At 40.6% G+C, this 19253-nt stretch overlaps 1 protein-coding gene across 6 annotated transcripts in view; it reads left to right on the top strand.

Annotated features, from left to right (window-relative positions):
- Positions 1-306: 306 nt before the first annotated feature.
- CPEB2 (cytoplasmic polyadenylation element binding protein 2) overlaps positions 307-19253 on the top strand; it is a 64206-nt gene continuing 45259 nt past the window's right edge. For 2 of the 6 annotated variants that reach the window (XM_065877142.1, XM_065877139.1), the window contains exons 1-3: positions 506-2173; positions 5155-5436; positions 14668-14758. In XM_065877142.1, the coding sequence (XP_065733214.1) occupies positions 506-2173; positions 5155-5436; positions 14668-14758 (2041 nt within the window). Of the gene's footprint in view, positions 2174-5154; positions 5446-6195; positions 6286-14667; positions 14759-19253 lie in introns of all 6 variants that reach the window. The other 4 variants (XM_065877141.1, XM_065877138.1, XM_065877137.1 and 1 more) reach the window with 3 other exon arrangements.

Raw genomic sequence — 19253 nt, 5'->3', positions numbered from 1 at the left:
CGGGCGCACAGGCCTCTTCGGCCGCCCACCGGCTCAACCGGCCTCTCCTTTCCCCGGGAGCAGGGGAAGCCCGAGGAGACGCGCCGCTCGCTCCCGCGCTCTCCCGCCCTCCCAAGAGCGCTCGCGCGCCCCCGGCCGAGCCTGCATATTAATAAGGGGCGGGACGGGGGGCGGGGCAGCGGGGGCGCCGCGGCGTCGAGCCCGCGCGTGCCGGGGCGCACCGCGGGGGGCGGTGCGATTGTGAGGTGGCGCTGACGCACGTTCCGGGGTTCTTAAGCGGCCAGGGCGGCGGCGGCGGCGGCTGCGCCCGAGCAGGTCTCGGGAGGTGGCGGTCATTGCCGCGAGGGGTGGCGGGGCCGAAGTAGGTGCCCCTGGCTCAGTCACGGTGTCCCTCTCTCACTGACTCCCCCTCCTTCCACCAAGGCCGCACCGCCCCAGATCCGGCGGCTTCTTAGGCGGGGCAGCGGACGGGGTGCGTCTCCTCCCGCTGCCGCCGGCCTGATAAATGAGGGACTTAGGGTTTGGGGTGCTGCAAACCGCCCGGCTCCGAAGCAGCAGTCCCGGGTCCCTGTTCAGCGGCGGGGCGTACCGTCCCTACGCCGCTGGAGCCGCGGCGGCCGCCGCCCCGTCACCCTCCACCACGCCTTTCGGCCCGCTCTCGCCGCCGCCGTTGCCTGTCACCGGCTTCTCGGAGGCCGCCTCCCCCTTCCCTATCCCCTTCGGCTGCGGCGGCGCGGACAGCTCGGTCGCCACCGCTTCCTCTTCCTCCCCGTTCCCGGCGCATCAGCAGACCATGCAGGATGAACTGCTGCTGAGGCTGACACAGCAGCCGGCGCGGCCACTCTCGGGGGCGGAGGCCACGGAGAAACTCCCCAACCACCACCCCGGCAGCGGCACGAACGCGGGTGTGACCCACCTCCTCCCCTCCCAGGACTTCAAACCGAGTCTGCACCACCCCTCCTCCTCCGCCTCCTCCTGCTGCTGCTGCCGCACCTCCTCCCCGCAGGACTTCAGTAAGCGGCAGCAGCAGCAGCTGAGCAGCCAGAAGAGGAAAGAGTTCAGCCCTCCCCGCCTTCCCCACCCTCCGGACTCGAAGCCGCCGCCGCCGCTCCACTGCCCCGGCCGGTTCGGCTCGCCGCCGCCGCCCGGCCAGCTCCTCCAGCCGGCGCAGCTCGCCCAGCGCCAGCCGCAACAGCAGCAACAGCAGCAGTTCAGCCTCCCGCACCCGCAGCACCTCCCGCCGCAGGACTTCGCTCCGCAGCAGCGCCCGGCCGACCTGCCCCCGCTCCCGCAGCTCCAGCCTTCGCCGCCTGCAGCCCCGCGGCGCCGCCACGGAGGCGCGGGCAGCCCTCGCAAGACCCCGGCCGTGGGCGAGGGCAGCGCCGCCGAGCCCCCCAATGCGGGCTTGGCCCCCTCGACGCCGCCGGTGAACCCCGCGCCGGGCTCCATGGAGTCCCCCAACCATCCTCTGCTCAACAGTCCCAGTAACCTCCTGCCTGGCGGGGCTCTCGGCGCGGGCGCCTTCAGCAGCCTGCAGAGCCCGGACCTTCCGCACCCGGGCGGCGGCGGCGGCGGCGGCAGCGGGGGCGGGGGGCCCCCCGGCGGCGGAGGGGGAGGCGGCTCCGCGTCGCCGCCGCCGCCGCTGCCCGGCTTCGGCACCCCCTGGTCGGTGCAGACCGCGTCGCCGCCGCCCCAGCCCCAGCCGCCGCCGCCCCAGCAGCAGCCGCCGCCTCCGCCCCAGCAGCCGCCGCAGCCGCAGCCGGGTTCGTCGGCCGCCACCCCGGGTGGCGGCGGCGGCGGCTCGCTCAGCGCCATGCCGCCGCCCAGCCCCGATTCGGAGAACGGCTTCTACCCCGGGCTGCCGTCGTCCATGAACCCGGCCTTCTTCCCGAGCTTCTCACCCGTGTCCCCGCACGGCTGTGCTGGGCTCAGCGTGCCGGCGGGCGGCGGCGGCGGGGGCGGCGGCGGCTTCGGGGGCCCCTTCTCGGCGGCCGCCGTGCCCCCGCCACCGCCGCCCGCCATGAATTTACCTCAGCAGCAGCAGCCCCCGCCGCCCGCGGCGCCGCAGCAGCCTCAGAGCCGGAGGTCACCCGTCAGCCCGCAGCTCCAGCAGCAGCACCAGGCGGCCGCTGCCGCCTTCCTGCAGCAGAGGAACTCCTACAACCACCACCAGGTACGGCGGGCGACGGCCCGGCTGCGCCGCGAGGCTGGGGAGACCGCGGGCGGGGCCGGCCGGAGACCGGTCTCGGCCTGGCGCGGCCCCGAGGGGCAGCTGCGAGGGCCCCTCGCCCGATTGAGTAGGACCCGGAGGGCGGAAAAGGGCGACGGGATTCGGGACACCAGACCCTGGCGGGGCGTGAGGGCTGTGGCCAACGTGGGCTGTGGCGCTTCAGAGTCGGGTCCGGCTGGAAGTGGCCCCGGCCGGGCGCCCCCTCGAAAGCCCCGGCGTGGCGGTGGGTCTAGGGCAGGGGCGGAATGGCGCCGGGGCGGGGGGCGGCTGGGCGCGACGTCCCTCTCGTACCTCGTACGGGGCGACCCCGGGGCCCGGCCGGCGCCCCCTGGCCTGGTGAGCGGCCGTCCGGCTTCCTCGAGCCCCGGAGACACGGCGAGACGGCCGGGGTTCGGGGGTCGGAGGACCTGGGGTTGGGGACGCGGGACCAGCGGGCTCGGGCGGCAGCCTCGGGGAGGGGGGGGGAGCGGCCGTGGGAAGCGAACCCGGGAAGGAGGAGAATGATTACCGGAGACTGTGCGTGTGGTCAGCCCGTGACCTTTCGCCGTCGTCCAATGAACGAACGGGCGGAAAAGCTTTTTTCCTTTTGAGTTTGTATCATTCTTAATTGGCCGGCGAGACCTGTAGCGGGAGAGGCAGTTGCCGCCCGCACAACCTACCGGGACCAGGGTCGGCGAGGAGCGTCCCGGCTGCGCTCCTCCTGCCCACCTGCCTCCCGACGTGCGTCGGTCCCCCGAGCTGTCAGATGGTTAAGACTGAGATGCTCCAAGACGGTTTTACTTTCTGTGCTTTTTAATGTTTGGGTACTATTTTGTAGGTTTTAAAACGAAACGAGTCTGCTATTTGTGTGTTACCTTGAAGAGAAGACTTCCACTTTTTTTCTTTTTTCTCTCTCTCTTTTTTTTTTTGGTGGCCTTAACCTTCTCTTGAATGATAGGGTGTGTGTATTTTAAGTGGGTAGTATAATTATGAAATCACAGCAGGCAGGTTTTTTTTAATTCATCCGGGTCCTTTCAGATTCAAGGTCTGTTTTGTTATCCTCTCAAAACAACGTTTGAGTGGCCGCTGGTTTGGTTAATTGACATTGAAGGAGTATTTTGTTGTTCTTTTTTGATCTAGTCAGCATTTATTATAGTGATCATTCTGTCTAAGGTCAATTTCGTGATTAAAGGTTGAGAGGGAAGCAAGATTGGACCTTAACCACTACTTACGTACTCATATAACTTTTTCCATTGCCCAGTTAAAGTTTTTCAGGGTTACCCTTTTAAAAAGGTGAATACTATCTAATTTAACCAAAATAACAGTTAACAGTTTATTTAAATTAACCAGAATAACAACAGTTTTTGTTGAATCACTGGTTTCTTCCTGAGGAAGGAGAATGTGGCCTATAAGGGTTGAAAATAGTAATTTTGAAATAGTATTCCCCTTTTCCATGATTTACATAATCTTGAGCAACTGTCTTTTGGGTGTCAGGGTCTTCATTTTTTAACTGGAAACTTGCCACAGAAAATTATCTGTAGGTATTTTTGTATTCTTAAGGCCTTGGTATATCATTAGAAGACCATATACCAAGATCCATATTTAACTATAATCTGCTCTTTGTCAAAAGATGGGTCTTGCAATGGAGTGTAAGAGGTCACAGCTGTTATGGAATTTTAGGTCACTGGAAGAGAACTTTGAATACTGCATCAGTGATGAAAGTAAGGTCCTGAAGAATGGAATATGTCCGTGGTCCCTTAGCTATCCTTTTGAACTACATAGAGGGGGAAAGGGTAGTATATATTAATGATTATATTAGCATTAAAAAAACCTTTTTAATAAATAATAGACACTACAGACCAGGTTTGCAGAAAAAAAATAAGGTTTAATATTAAGAGTGCTTGACTTAAAATAACTTATTGACTTATAGTTAAGTGCACAACCCATACTCCCTTTGGCTAAATGTTGGCACAAAATTATTAAATTATAAGCTTATTGACTATAAAATTGCTAGCAATTAATACTTTTCAAAATCTACAGTTGTAGCCTCTTGGTGAATTTTTCATTCTTTGATGACTTAACTTTTCTTGCTATTGGTTAGAGTTTGGAATATTACTTTACTTTTGGAAATGAATAAAGTTCATGGAGACTTGTATTACTAAGATCTTTACTAGAATGATCAAAGTATATAGTTGTTTATCTTAGTGTATCCACCTATGGGTAATATTAGATAATTATTTAACAGTTCATAGATAATTAAGTGAAGTAAAAACTATGAAAATTTAAAAGAAACTACATTAAAACCGGAATAAAATATCTTAAAAGTTGAATAAGCAGTGCAAAAAAAAAGACATATTTGCTATATTTTCCCTATCTCAAAAGGCATTTTTAATCTCTGCAGTAGAATAACACCAAATGTTATTATCCACTTTTGCAGTGGTACAGTTTGTTTTAGAAACCTAAAGTCTAGATATTTCACTCATATGATTGGTATATTTTAATTGATAACGATCATAATTTTAGTTCTGTGCTTAGCGGAACATGGTTGCTTTAAGATCATAGTGTAGGTTATATCTGTAAGGATCTTCAAATTTAATTTCAATTTTAAAGTATTTTTTTCTTCATATCTGTCATTTATACAGTTCTCTCTAAAGGGGAAAAAAAAGTAACTTCATGGTTCTATTTTAATGAGTGTCATGAAATATCTGCTTGATTCATTATAATTTATGGTAGACAAGAGTATGAAAACTCAGCATTAAATGAATATGTTTTCATAAGCAAGATGTCAAGCTTATTACTTTTTATAAACTAGTTATGATATATTCTGTTGCCTTCATATATTTCATTTTTTTAAGATCATATAAATTCTTAGCTCAGGCCTAAATTTGAATTTGAATTATAAACTCTTTAAATGCTTATAATTTAAATAGATGTATTTTCCCCAGCCTCTTCTGAAACAATCTCCTTGGAGCAACCATCAAAGCAGTGGCTGGGGCACTGGAAGTATGTCGTGGGGAGCAATGCATGGCAGAGATCATCGTAGAACTGGAAACATGGGAATTCCAGGAACTATGAATCAGATATCTCCATTGAAGAAACCGTTTTCTGGTAATGTCATAGCACCGCCGAAATTTACTCGCTCCACTCCATCACTGACTCCAAAATCTTGGATTGAAGATAATGTGTTCAGAACAGACAACAATAGTAATACGCTCTTACCCTTACAGGTAAGAATGGTATGTAAATGGCCTTATTTCTAATGTTAATCTTTCAAAATAGGAAATTGGGGGTGGCAGTAGTAATAGTATGGTAAAATTAACAGATTAAAAAAGAGAAAGCTCTAATTTTTAAGCATATAATTTGATTATCAAAGGATAAAATACCTATACAAAAAATTGAGACTAAAAAAATCTTTAAACACATACTAGAAAATAAGCTTCATAAAGTGTAGAAAACCCTGCTGTATTTCTTAAATTCATATTGAAGCTCTTACTTGGCAGCTCCTTAAGAATGCCTTAATTCATTAATCTTTAACAGGCCACCAAAATGAGTTTCTCCTCCAGTATAGCTGAACTAAAATGTTTCATAATTGTGCATAAATATAACTATGGTCAGCTGTATGTATATTCAAATGTAGTTAGTACAGCTACGATCATGAAAAAATAACATTAGGACTTTTGACATAGAATTAAAATTTGTTCACTGGTTCAGTGACTTTTTTTTTTCTAAATGTGGCCTAATACTTATAATGATTAGACATTTTTTTCAGGGCTTTTAATATTTTGCTGATACTATAGGTTAATAAAGTCCCCTTATGACTATTTAAAATGAGATATTTTTCCCTTAAAACTGTTAGAGGATGGAACAAGGATACAAGATAGAAAAAGCTTTGATTGTTTTTTTCTTTTCATTCTTTTTTTTTTTTTTTGGGTGGGTATGGGGAAGAGAACTGCTTATTTCTGATGAAAACTTCTATGCTATTGAAGGTGAGATCTAGTTTGCAGTTGCCAGCTTGGGGCTCAGATTCACTCCAAGATAGTTGGTGCACTGCAGCCGGAACATCCAGAATAGACCAGGTAGGCTGGACAGTGTATATTTTTCAGGATTTTGGCTAGGAGTTTAGTATTTGTATTATGAGTAGGATTTATTATTTATTTTCCAATTATACCTATTTAAGCATATGTCAGAGAGCATTAAAGCAATTTATTTTTAAAGGGTCACTTAAACTATTTAATGTAAAATGCTTCATTTTTAAATTTAAAAGTAATTCATAATCATTTTGTATGTCCTAAACATAATAAATTTGTTTTTGGAGAAAGGAATCCTATACCCAAGAGCACCTGACTTTAAACATCAGTCAAACTGAACACATTTTATCTCTTTTCAGAATCATTTGCAATTAGGTATAAAATCATATGTTTACTTAACATCTAATCTTACATTTCATAAATGATTTATAAAATTTTTTGGTAAACTTTTTTCATGAAATCTGCTGTATTTGTCTTGAGATGTATTTCTAAGAAAGCCCTTAGTTCAGGTTTTTACCTTTATAAAAAACTTTATAGTATTTCTCTATTCTAAATTTTGTTACTGCTATTATATACTGTCTTCTTCCAAATAATCAATTTCCCATGGAAAAGCTCTGAGTCGAAAAGCTGAGAGTCAGTCTTAATCAAATTACCTTCAAGTCCTTTGTGGTTACAAAATGCTATCTCTCTTCTGCAGATGAAATTTGAATGCATACTGGGTACCAGCTGATGAGAATTATTTCAGGACAAATAGAACACTCAGTCCTCACAAAAGAGGATTCTTTCATACAGAGCCCAAGTTTGAATGAGCATAGACATTGTGGGAGTCCACTGAAAGGAGCTCTGTTATCCTTAGTTACTTTATCAACATGAAATCATTTTACAAGTAAGGACTGTATAAATAGATTAATATTGCATTTGTAAATATCATTCTAACCTGGCAGGTTGGCAGTAACTTCAATAATCAACCATTAGCACTAGTTTTAAACAAGTCCTACCTACTTACCAAAGTAATCCTGCCAGGGTCTCCACTTAGAAATAAGTAATTGTCTCATGTAGTTTGTAATTTATTGTCTTGTTAATGTTGTCATGTTATCCATATATTTCTCTTCTCTTCTCTACTCTGGCTCAGGCCATATTAGTGATATTTTTATGGTAGCACTTTTATGGTGTTCAAATTAAATACATAAATGCCTAGGAGATGGTATGTTAGAAGAGGAAAATTATAATAATTTTGAAGGTGGCAAGGGACATGTTTTTAGACAGGAAAGGACATAATTATTTGAAAAGGTTGTGCAGGAAGAAGCAAGAGGATATGTGCAAGGGATATATATCTATGGAGAAAGAAGATTAGCTCCCATGAGGATCCATGGGGGTGGGGGACAGATGTTGAGAAATTAGGTTATTAAGATAGCTTCAGTTGGTAGAATAATGCTAGAGTAGATAGAGGTGAAAATGAAAGGGAAATTTTCAAACTGGGCTCTGCAGAGGTGCCCCTGGGGCTGCCACAGGATGAGGGCCACAGGATGAGGGTGAGCCCTCCCACTTAGACTTCAAAGACTCTCTGCTCTTACCTATTTTATAACCTAGGATTTTAAGTAAATTCATTTTAGGAATAAGGATTTTGATGATAAAGGTTAATTTTTTTTGGTAAACTGCTAAGATATTGGCATTCCCTGTGGACTCTTGATCCAGAGATGTGATGATGAAGTTGAAGAGAATGGTGAAGAAAAAGATAGTGGAAAGTGAACTGAACTAGAAGGAAAGGAGGTCTGAAACCTGAATCTTCTTATTCTTCCTTTCACAATCTGTGACACTGGATGACACAGTCTATGGGCTTTCATCTCTTGGGGTCATAGTTTCCTTATCTATAAAAGGAAGACCTTGAACTAGATCATGTAAGGCCTTTTTAGCCAGCTCTTATGATTTCTTTCATCTGTTGTGGCCATTTCTTTTGCTCCCTGCTTCCTGCTCCCCCCTCCTTTATTTTTAGAATACAAGGGTCTTGGTTTATTGGGGAGGAAGCAGCCAGCATTGGTCCCAAGCAGTGGAGGTATCCTGTATGACCTCCCACCTGGTCTTAAAAGCAATGTTGTTGTCTCCTTTGAGTACCCTAAGGGTACTTATTATACAAAATTTGTTCTGTGTTTCTATCTTTCCATAAAAGGTTGAGGTATTTGAAGTTGAGGTTCTTAGAAATACAGCAAAAGCTACAAACTGCATTTGGTATCTAAAACAGTTGGGTAGTTCCTCACTATTTGACAAAGTTAAAATTATAGAAAATACTTAGATGCTTAAATATCTGGGTAGATTATTTTCAGTCCTGATATTTTTTCGTCATATGTAACATTTTAATACCAATAAATTTTAGTTAACAAATACATTGTTTAAAAACATTTAACTTTTTTGTTTATTTTGGTCTCAAATTGATTTAAGCCTAAAATGTACTAAATTCTAGAACTAAAGTCTTAATTCTTGTACCTGGCCTTAATTAAATATACCAAGAGCTGGACATGTAATTGAATTTAGTAAATGGGAAAGATTTTGTAGTTTTGTAGCTTTTATTTCAGTTGTATGTAAAATTTTTCAGATTGGCATTTCCTTATTTAAAATGGCCTATTTTTTTTATGGAAAAGCTTTAAATTTAAAACTTCTTAAAAACAAATGTAAATTGTTATTCACACTTCTGACTTTAAAATGAATGTTAGATAGTCTTATTAATTTCTTTAAGGCTAGCTAAGAATTACTTTTCTTTAAAATGCTATTAGCTAGTTACCCTTGCAAGAAGTCATACTCAAAAGTATAAATTCTAAATTACCTTAAAATTGAATCTTTCAGGTAGATAATAAGGCTACAGCATATTTATTCATTAATACTTGAATATTTTAAATCAAGAGTAAATATACTAGTAGTTGAGGTTATTACTTAGAAGTTTACATATGGAATATCAGTTTTCTGTAAACAAAGCAACATGATGCCTTCAAAATTGTAATATAGCCTGTGAAGCCTATGAGTGTTGGCCCGCTCTCTAGCTGGGGGATTATCTATATATTTAGCTCTAGACTTTTGGTGTTACAGAAGTTCTGCTTGCAGTTTCTGATCATGTCACATAAACTATCTTGAATTAATTGAAGATATTTTCTGCTAATCTTTAATATCCACGCTGTTATGGTAACATGATAAATGATAATGTGGGGACCTCTCAGAAAAATACATTATTTGGAAACTTTATTCACCTTATACAAAAAAAAACAAGACCAAGTCCAATTTTTCATTTAATAAAACATTCCTTAAGTTGTGATTCTTAAACTAGATGAGTTATAGGGACATTAGTTGTTGTCAAACTGTCACACCTACTGAAAATGAGACAGAATGGGACCTGTTATACCTGCTTAAGTAATGGATCCTTTTTATGTTTCCTATCCTTGTTCAGTTCTTTAATTGTACTTGATACATTCTTACCCCAAATATTTTCTACTTACCTTTCCATTTTATTTAACCATTGTGGATACTAGATTAGCTTTGGCCATTTGTGGCTTCAAAAATTTTTTTTTAATTTTTTTTGAAAATCACTGTTATAGTACTTTGTTGAGGATCAGAATAACGAAGGAGGGTCGAGAAATGTATATTCATTGTATATGTGGTAGTACTTTAATTACCCTTAGGATATATGGGGGAAATAGTGTTCTTTGCCTTAGAGAAGATGAAAGTCCAGCTGGATGAGTAAGAAATATCTGTGTGGAACAAGTAGAGAGTATGAGATTGAGAGCCACGTTGTATAGTGAGGCAGAGCAACACATCATCTGCTAATTCGATATAGTGCAATAGCAGAATGTAATGAGAAATGTATAATCAGTGTTAAAATTGAGAACAATATTAGTACAAATTTGCTTTTTTTATTTTAAAGGAAAAATTGGATGACTAAATACAAAAATACAACAAAAGTTGATCTACCTAGACAGAAGAATATATGACCAAGCATTGGTATAACTTTAAATATGATGATGCAGGTTTTTTCTATAATCCACCTCGTTTTTCTTAGGAAGGATACATCACTGTCAAAAGGAAAAGCTTCTACTTAATCACTTCTTTTGAAATAAAACAGGGTTTTGGATATGTCAAAGCAAAAATACAGCATCCCATTAAAAAGTTCCCTTTTAATTAAGTTCAAATTCCTTTTGTTGTATTTTAATATCATTGTTGAACACATTAGTTATTTTCAGCATTTATAATCTTTCTCAGGTCATCCTTTTTAAAATTAGGATGACTTTGTTCTTTCTATGTTTTTCAGTCTTGCTAGGACTTCATTGTTGCTTCCATAAGTCTTTGCAAATTTCTGGGTTGAAGAAAATAATAAAATATTAGAATATAAGAAATTACAGTTTTTCCACCATTGTGTTTTAATTTTTGCCTGTTCATTTTTGTTGTGGGATACTGTAATCTCAGTTTCTGAAAGCCCAGTTAGTTGATTCTTTGCCACATAGCTTTCATACTTAAAGTAGATTTGGGTAAACTTTTCCTGATAGAGATTCTTACTTTTATGAAATATCTTGGCTGTTTTCAAATAGCCATATAGTAATAAATGTAAGTTACATTGCCATGATTTTCCATATTTTTTTAATGGTAATCAGTGTTGGTGCATTTATGGTTACTTTAAAATGGTTTCAGGATTTCCATTTAGTTTTTGAACCAATGGCAGTTTATGTGAACACAATTTTTTCTAATATCCCTATTTCAGAAGAATGCCTGAGTGTTTGTCTTATCAGATTTGTTTTTGTTTTTAATCCCCACACTTTACTTAATGGAATTATCTGTATGTTTTTAACATGAACCTCTAGGTTTCATTATCCAGAAAGTGACTTTTGAGATGTCATGAGCTCTTTGCCTGCTCAAGGCTATTTTGTGTTTAGTGATTTAAAAATCATGTGGGATGCAGCTGATGCTTAATAAAGTATAACTTAGTTAACAGTTTTAAAATAGCTTTGCTGTTTTCTTTGCTGAAGTAGGAGTTTGTTTCATGATGAAAGACTTGATATGCAAAGGAAAATAAGGGACCTTATAAGTGGGCATCTCACTATTTCAGTTGGATGTACGCATTAAGGCTAAAGATATAAATACATGCAGCTTGTTTTTGAATAAGAGTTATCAGAGTTGACATATAGTGGTCACTGATAGTTATTGAATAGCTTGCTTAAATATTTTCTCCTCATACCTTAAATATTGTCCATGGCATTGACAGTTGTGTAGGATTCTACATTAATTTTGCTGTGCTCTAATGCAAGAGCATACTCTTTGGAATGGAAGTAGTGGCTGGCCAAAAAAATAAATAAATAGAAGTTGTGTGGGAAATATCATTTGGGTGGTATTAATAGTCACCATTAATTGAGTTCATATGTTGACTAAAGATGGGGCATGATCTGATTCTGTTCAGAAAACATCAGCCTGAGAAGATAGCTCTGAACCATAACACATTTTCTTTGCAAGAATTTAAGTTAAATAGAATATAAAGTATCTAGAATATACTCCATCTTAGAACCTATATGATACAGCATACCTTTTGAGATTTTTTTGCTCAATTACATGAACAATTTTTGTCATGACAGTTTACTTTTTAAATTCTATTTTTTAAAATATTTTTTATTTTATTTTTTTGGCTGCATTGGGTCTTCGTTGCTGCATGCAGGCTTTCTCTAGTTGCAGTGAGCAGGGGCTACTCTTCATTGTGGTGCGCGGGCTTCTCATTGCCGTGGCTTCTCTTGTTGTGGAGCACCGGCTCTAGGCGCATGGGCTTCAGTAATTGTGGTGCACAGGCTCAGTAGTTGCGGCTCGCGGGCTCTAGAGTGTGGGCTCAGTAGTTGTGGCGCACGGGCTTAGTTGCTCCACGGCATGTGGGATCTTCCCGGACCTGGGCTCAAACCCGTGTCCCCTGCATTGGCAGGCGGATTCTTAACCACGGCACTACCAGGGAAGCCCCTAAATTCTATTTTAAGGACATTTTGGAGCTTTGAATATAGTAGTACTTAATCTTTCATTGTGTGGTTAGAGATTGAAGTTGATAGCAAGGTTACATTAATATCTGATACTTGTCTCAGTTTAGTTACTTAACATTTGAGTACCTATTCTGCGGAGGATTCTGAGAAGACTTTATAGTCCTTTATAATTACCATTTAAAAGTGCAGTCTTTGCCCTCACTGAGCTAAACTTAAACATTTTGGAAAGTTTTTATGGTAAAGATAAAGTACTATTCATTCAACAAACATTTGAGAGCTAGCTATATTCCATAATTAGAAGGTCCCTACCCCTAATTAGCTTAGAAGTGTAGTGGCAGAGGCAGGAAAACCAAAAAATTAGCTATGAACAAGTACAGTAGAAACACAAAGGTGGACATATTTGCTCATTTTTGCTCTTCTCTATTCCGGTTTTATTTATTATATACTACTTCGAGTCTTTGCTTTTCTATTATTTCTGTTATTCTTAAAGTGGACTTTAGGCATTGGCTAGTTCGACATGATTATTTTATTTTCTAGAAGATGGAACACAGCCTAAAAAGGTTTAGTAGCTTCAGGTTAAGAAGAAGCTCAGTGCTTCTTAAAGTATGGTCTTTGGACCAGTAGTCTCGGTATCACCTGGTTACTTACTGGAAATACAAATGCTCAGGGGCTACTCCAAACTTACTGAATCAGACTGTCGATGAGTCCCAGCAACCTGTGTGTTTAACAAGCCTTCCAGATGTTTCTGAAGCATATTCAAGTTTGAGAACCACTGTTATAGCTCAGTGATTCTCTGTGCCTCCCTCACCAATCAAGATCATTGTTCTAGTGAACACCTATTACTGATGGGTGTGTTATATCTCAGGAGTCTTTAAATAAAAATAAGTAAGGGGTACTAATGTAGGTAATTAGCGATAAAACTCCAGTAAGATCCTCCAAGTCTAGCGCTCTTTCCATTCACTGTTACTTTTCACACTTTCAAATTCTTTGACAGCAACTTGTTTAGTCTACAGTAGTGATTCTGTCCCCCTAGCTTTAAAAAGCTCCCAACCCTGATTTAAACATCAAAGTAGAATAAAAAATCAACATATTCTCAGGAAATCTTCTTATGTTTTTCCTCAGCTTTCTAAAAGATTGGTTCTGGATCTTCTCCGGATTGTGGACTCCTTTGGAAAACTAATGAAAGCCATAAACCTTTTCAGAAAAAAAATATGTGTACATGCATGTACAGAACATTATATATACTCTCACAGATTTCATGGTCCTTCTTGAAGCTCAGAGACACAGGTTAAGAAGTGCCTCATTCTGATTTCTGTGGAAACGTTTTTTCCACTTTTCCAGTTCTTCCCTTTCCTTTTTCTATGTTAATCATTTTTTGAGAGTTAAAAATGACCTGCCCTGCCTCTCCTTCATTTACATACACTGCACAAGCACACATACACGCACATACCTAAATGAGTGGGGGCTGGCACTGACATATTTTGGGAATAGACTGCTTGGTGATTTGAGGAGCACAGGCCAGGGCTTGCTGTAATGGTTCCCTATATATGTATTTGTTCAAGTATTTTGATTATATATATTGAGCAGAATACAGTATATATTCATGAGCATTAAAGAATCAAATTCCTTGTAGTAAGCAAGTTGAGGGATATAACATTCAGCAAAGAAAACTTCCAACTACACACAGGACTTTGTTCTGAGACTTGATGATATAGGAAACTTGCTGCAATGAGAATTCTTTCACCCTTTTCTCCCCACCTTCCTTTTTTGCAGGGGTGGGTAGAGGGGAGGGAGGATTTAGAAATGCAGAGGCCAATATGTGAGGATTTCAGAGAGCAAGATTTAAATATAAGTATTCTAGATGTTAGTCTTGGTTCCAATATTGGTATTTCATGTTTTTTATTTTTACTGTTTAAGATGTTTATACATTCATTATTATGAAATTCTGACTATTAAATCAAATAACATATGATGTTTGATAGATGTTTAAAGTATGGTGCACTATGGAATTAAGCCCTTTCACCTCAAATGTTTATTTTTCAAGTGCCAGTGTCTGAATTCCTAGATATATGTGAAAAGTTTAAAAGTTAAATAACAACTAAAAATGCTTTCTGTGCGTATAACATTTCAGAAATGTTTATAAGTTGAGAATGATAACAAGAGAAATTATTTTACTATATTGCATTAATACTGCCAATGAAATAAGATTGCTTTTGATATGTGATTTTGGAGGTAAATGTATGAAATATATTGTCCTCCAGTACAAGAGATATTGTAGCTTATGAGATCCTTAGTTATTGGTATTGTCTTGGGATGCAAACTGACCAGTAATATTATATTAGTCAGATGTCCTCTTTTATGTAAGAAGATTTAGATAGTATTTAATCATCACTTTCTGAAAAAATTGCATAGATTATATTCTTTTTTTCTTCTCTTCTAGGATCGAAGTAGAATGTATGACAGTTTGAATATGCACTCTCTGGAAAATTCCCTTATTGATATTATGAGAGCAGAGCATGATCCTCTTAAGGGTAAGTGATTTTTATTTTCTTATATTATCCACCATTTTGTCTGCTTATCATTTTTCACATGAAAATGAGCACTAAGTAACACCTGTCTTATCTATAAAATTCTGTTTGTTAATAAGAACCCTTGTTTTTATGAAAGGTCATACTTTTTCCTTATTTAGCTTTATGTCAATTTATACAGTGAGAAATGTAAACCTACGTCTCTTGACTTGTTGTTTAAGAAAAAGCCACTGTTTAAAGATGCTCGTCTGTTCACCAAAGGATGAAGAATGGATCTAAAGGTGTTATAGTCACTATTCTAGAATTCTTTCAAATACAGAAGTATTAAAAAATAATAATAACTTTCTTGGAATACTTGCATTTGCAGTTTGCAGTAATTCCATCCTAAAATTGTCCTAGATTAGCTTCCCTTGTCATTTTTCTTCTACCTGTCATATCATAGGGATTTGAAATTGTTTCAAGGTAGAGAAGCTATTCGTAAAAGTTGGAGCAGATTAGGAAAAAAAATCAGCCCCACTAATCTTACACTATCAGTCTCATCACAGTTACAGTTAACTGTATCTGAAGAAATTCCGTTAACATACTTGTTTTCATTTGTCTGCACATTACATGTTAGTAATTATTTTATATTTCTTCATAAAAAATACCTCCTTGCCTTTTACATTAATGGTGAAAATCTAGCAAACGGTGTAGACTTGTGATGAGAGATATTAGTTGTCTGTTGCTGCCTAATAAACAATCCCCAAACTTAGCAGCTTAAAACAATAAACGTTTATTACCTCACACAGTTTCTGGGCGTCGGGAATTCAGGAGCAGCTTAACTGGTTGGTTCTGGCTCAACATCTCTCATTGAGTCAAAACCACGGGTTACTTTGTAATCTTTCCGTTTTTAATTCTGTAAAGCCAAGAATTACCTTACAAGAGTTAGCCTAAAAACTCTAGAACTTCAGAGTTGGCAGCAAGATGATGGCTGTGGCTGAGTTGGCAATATTGATCAGATATCTAAACATTTTTGTTCTGATTCTGGATTTTGCTTGTGAAGGAGTTTCTTGTCTATTTCCTTTATTGTTAGAGAAGCTCAGGGGATCATTGGTGATTGTCAGTGATGTGTGATAATGTTAATTCTGTTCACAAACTAATAGTGATAGTTATATTTTGCTTTTTGGTTTTCGTTTTCTTGCGAGCGGTTGCTTCTAACTAAAATTCAGCCTAATTTTTTGAGTATCTGTAGTTGAGGGCTTGTTTTTTTTCACTGTTATCCCGACAGTTCCAGTGGCATTTGTCTCGGATCCACTGTTTAAGAATAGAAACCGGCAAGCAGCTTGTGATTATGAAGAATTTCCCTCTGTTTATTTCCTTGCCTTCTGTAGATAGAAAACCCTTAGAAATTCTAATACAAGATAAAGTCAGTATTAACTGTTACCAGTGCATAATTAAAACTTTTTCATTGTTGTTTCTCCCAGTCTTCCTTAAAAAAGCCCTTTGAACATGTTAAGAGAAAACATTAATTATCTCACTATTAATTATCTCAGTTTTTCTTTTTTTTCTAGCCTGTTTTATAATAAAAGTGGAGGAAAACCTAGAAAGAAGACTTTGAAAAAGAAAATGGAAGCAGCATAAGGCTAAGAGGAATTTAGTAATTAAAAAGCTCAAGTTAATTCAGCATTATTTTGTTAGAAAAATTATCTTTGGATGTGGGAAGGGGAAAAACATGCTTATCACCACCTTTAGGAATCATGGTGACAAATCTCTGTTTCTAATTGGAGTATTTTATGTTCTACACTTATTATGACAGGGAACAGAGGAAAAAAAATAAAAGAAAAAAACATTTTGAGAATGCTTCTCCACATAGAATTAAGAAATAAGACTGGTACTTCTGCCAAATTGCCATCATATACCTTTTAAAAATTATCTTGATACCAAGTGCTTCCACTTGTTTTTTTCTTTTATTACTAGTACAAATTTCCTTGCCTTCTGGGATATCATACTGTGTATCTTCCTCCCCACACTCTGATCATTACACATCTTCTTTGTGCTGGGCCTCAGTAAAATCTGCGAAAGCAAGGTTATGACAAATAGGTGAAACCAATCCCTGAATTTGCTTCTCCTCCCTTCCATTCCTGATCGTTAGGTCATCACTTCAGCCTCTGTCCCATCTCTCTTATCTTTTCATCCCTTTCAGAAAATTCTATTCTCTATTTAATATAAGGAAATTCTTTTCTTTTTTCTAAAAAACAGAATGAATCATATTTTATCCTTCTAAAATATTTTCAAAAACACCAACTATTTGCTTTGTCTTCCTTATGGGATCTAATGAACAAGGAGAAGGGAGTTGTGGGGTAAACTTGAAAAAATAAAAATGAATTTCTTATTTCCCCTTGTGTTAATGGTGAAAGTTTCTAGAAAATTTTCTGTATGAACTTGAGTAACGAAAGATCATATTAGTTCTCTATTGCTGCATAACAAATTACCCCCAAATTTAGTAGCTTAAAGCAGCAATAAACATTTATTGTCACATGCAGTTTCTGTGGGTTAGAATTCAGAAGCACTTTGGCTGATTGGTTCTGGTGAGAATCTCAGGAGGTAGCAGTCAGGATATCAGTGAGGCTGCAGTTATCTGAAGGCTTGACTAAGGCTGTAGAACCCTTTTTCAAGATGGCTTACTTACGTGGCTGACAAGTTAGTGCAGGCTGTTGGTAGGAGAACTCAGTTCATCACGTGGACCTCTCCACAGTACTGCTGGAGTGTCCTCAGAGCATGGTGCTGGATTCCCCCCAGAGCAAATGATAAAGCTCAAGGTGAATGCCCCAGTGTCTTCTATGATTTAGCTTCGGAAGTCTCACACCATCATTTCCATGACATCCTACTAGCTACATAGGTCAGCCCTGCTCAGTTGGGGAGGAGTCTGCTACTCAAGAGCTGTGGCTACTAGGAGGCAAGGATCAGCGGAGGCCATCATGGAGGCTGCCTTCCACAGAGATGAAAGGCAAAAACCAAATTTGCATTTGGTTCTACTTCTCTAAAGGAAAAGAGAAAGTACTTCAGGTAAGAGTTAATGTTGATAGAAAAGCAATCAAAGAGCTCTCCGGAATCCAAAGAAAGTATATGGCAGGTTACTGACATGACTGATAACTGACTAATTATACTAACAGAAGGACCCTCCCACCCCCACTTAAGCCCAGAATGCAAGCCTGATGGTTTTTACAAGTCAGTAGGTCATTGTTTAATGTTAAGGTCTTTATAGTCTAGCATAGCAGGTGGAAGGGTCTTATCGAGGCTCTAAAGATGTGAAGTGATGGCAACCAAAGATGGGGCTCTGAATGTATTTTATTCCACTTTTGTTCCTTTTATTCTACTTTTGTACCATGCAGTGTCCAAGACCCTGCTGTGCATTATGTGAAACAAACATGGTCTCTGTTCTTGTGGAATGTACAGCCTAAGGGGGAAAGAGAGACCTTATATGTGTAATATACATAGATACATAGAATATACTAATATAACATGTATACATGCAATACATGCAGATTATGTATAGATATAGCTACAAGTGTTAGAAATAGTATAGAGAGAGGTTATAAAGTGTTCAAGGAGGTAATAAGCGGAGGTACCTAACGTAGCTATGGAGTAAAGAAAGCTGAGACCTGAAACCTGAGCAGCACAAAGCTGAAAAAATATTGGGGGGGAAAGTATCACCTAGACAAAGGGACCAGGTTGTATTTAAGAGCTCATCACAACTGAGGAACTGAAAGCAGACTGGTCCTGGCATAGTGTTCAGGGCTTCCTGATGCTGGTTGGGTATAACACCGCTCAGCCAGTCCAAGGGTGGGGGGGGAGGGGGGGCTGCTGCCTTTTCCTCTGTACTGTGAACAGTAACACACTGTTTTATACTTTCCTTAGTACGAGTGGCACTGACTGATCTGTTTTATTTATTCTGCAGTGGTTTCTCACCATGAACCTCCTATTTTCTGATGACTGTCTTGATTTTTGACAAATATTTTCCTTTTCAAAGAAAGGACAAATATGACTCTTTTAATGGTTAAAGTAAATCATGCTTTGCCAAGTGCAGTTCTGTGATTCTGCAGTTTTGTGTTTGCATACCTATTTTAAATAATCTGTGATCTTTTTATGTATGTGTGGGTCAGTGCATTCCCCTTTAAACAAAAGAACAAGACAGCGATTATTGTTAATCTCTCTTCCCTCTCTGCCCTCAGCAATTTACAAAAAAGGTCTTACTGTGTAAGCATTTTTACCAAGAATTGCTTACCCCCTCCTCCAAAGCATAAGGGAGAACAAAAAAAATTAATTTAAGCGCATAAAAGATCATTTGAGAACAGTAGTAAGAAATGTAGCTTATATAACAATCTTAGGAGGATCTGTCTCAGCAAGTCACAATGCCTTTGCTAATGTTCCCTGAACAATTCAGGGGAATTCAGGAAAAAGGATTTAGAGCGTGATTTTACAATACCAACATATTTTAGAAGTGGATGCCTTTAAAATG

Source organism: Phocoena phocoena, chromosome 5 (assembly GCF_963924675.1).
Source record: "Phocoena phocoena chromosome 5, mPhoPho1.1, whole genome shotgun sequence".
Taxonomy (NCBI): Eukaryota; Metazoa; Chordata; class Mammalia; order Artiodactyla; family Phocoenidae; genus Phocoena; species Phocoena phocoena.
The sequence above is the reverse complement of the archived record's forward strand: the minus strand, read 5'-3'. Positions and strand labels throughout refer to the sequence as shown.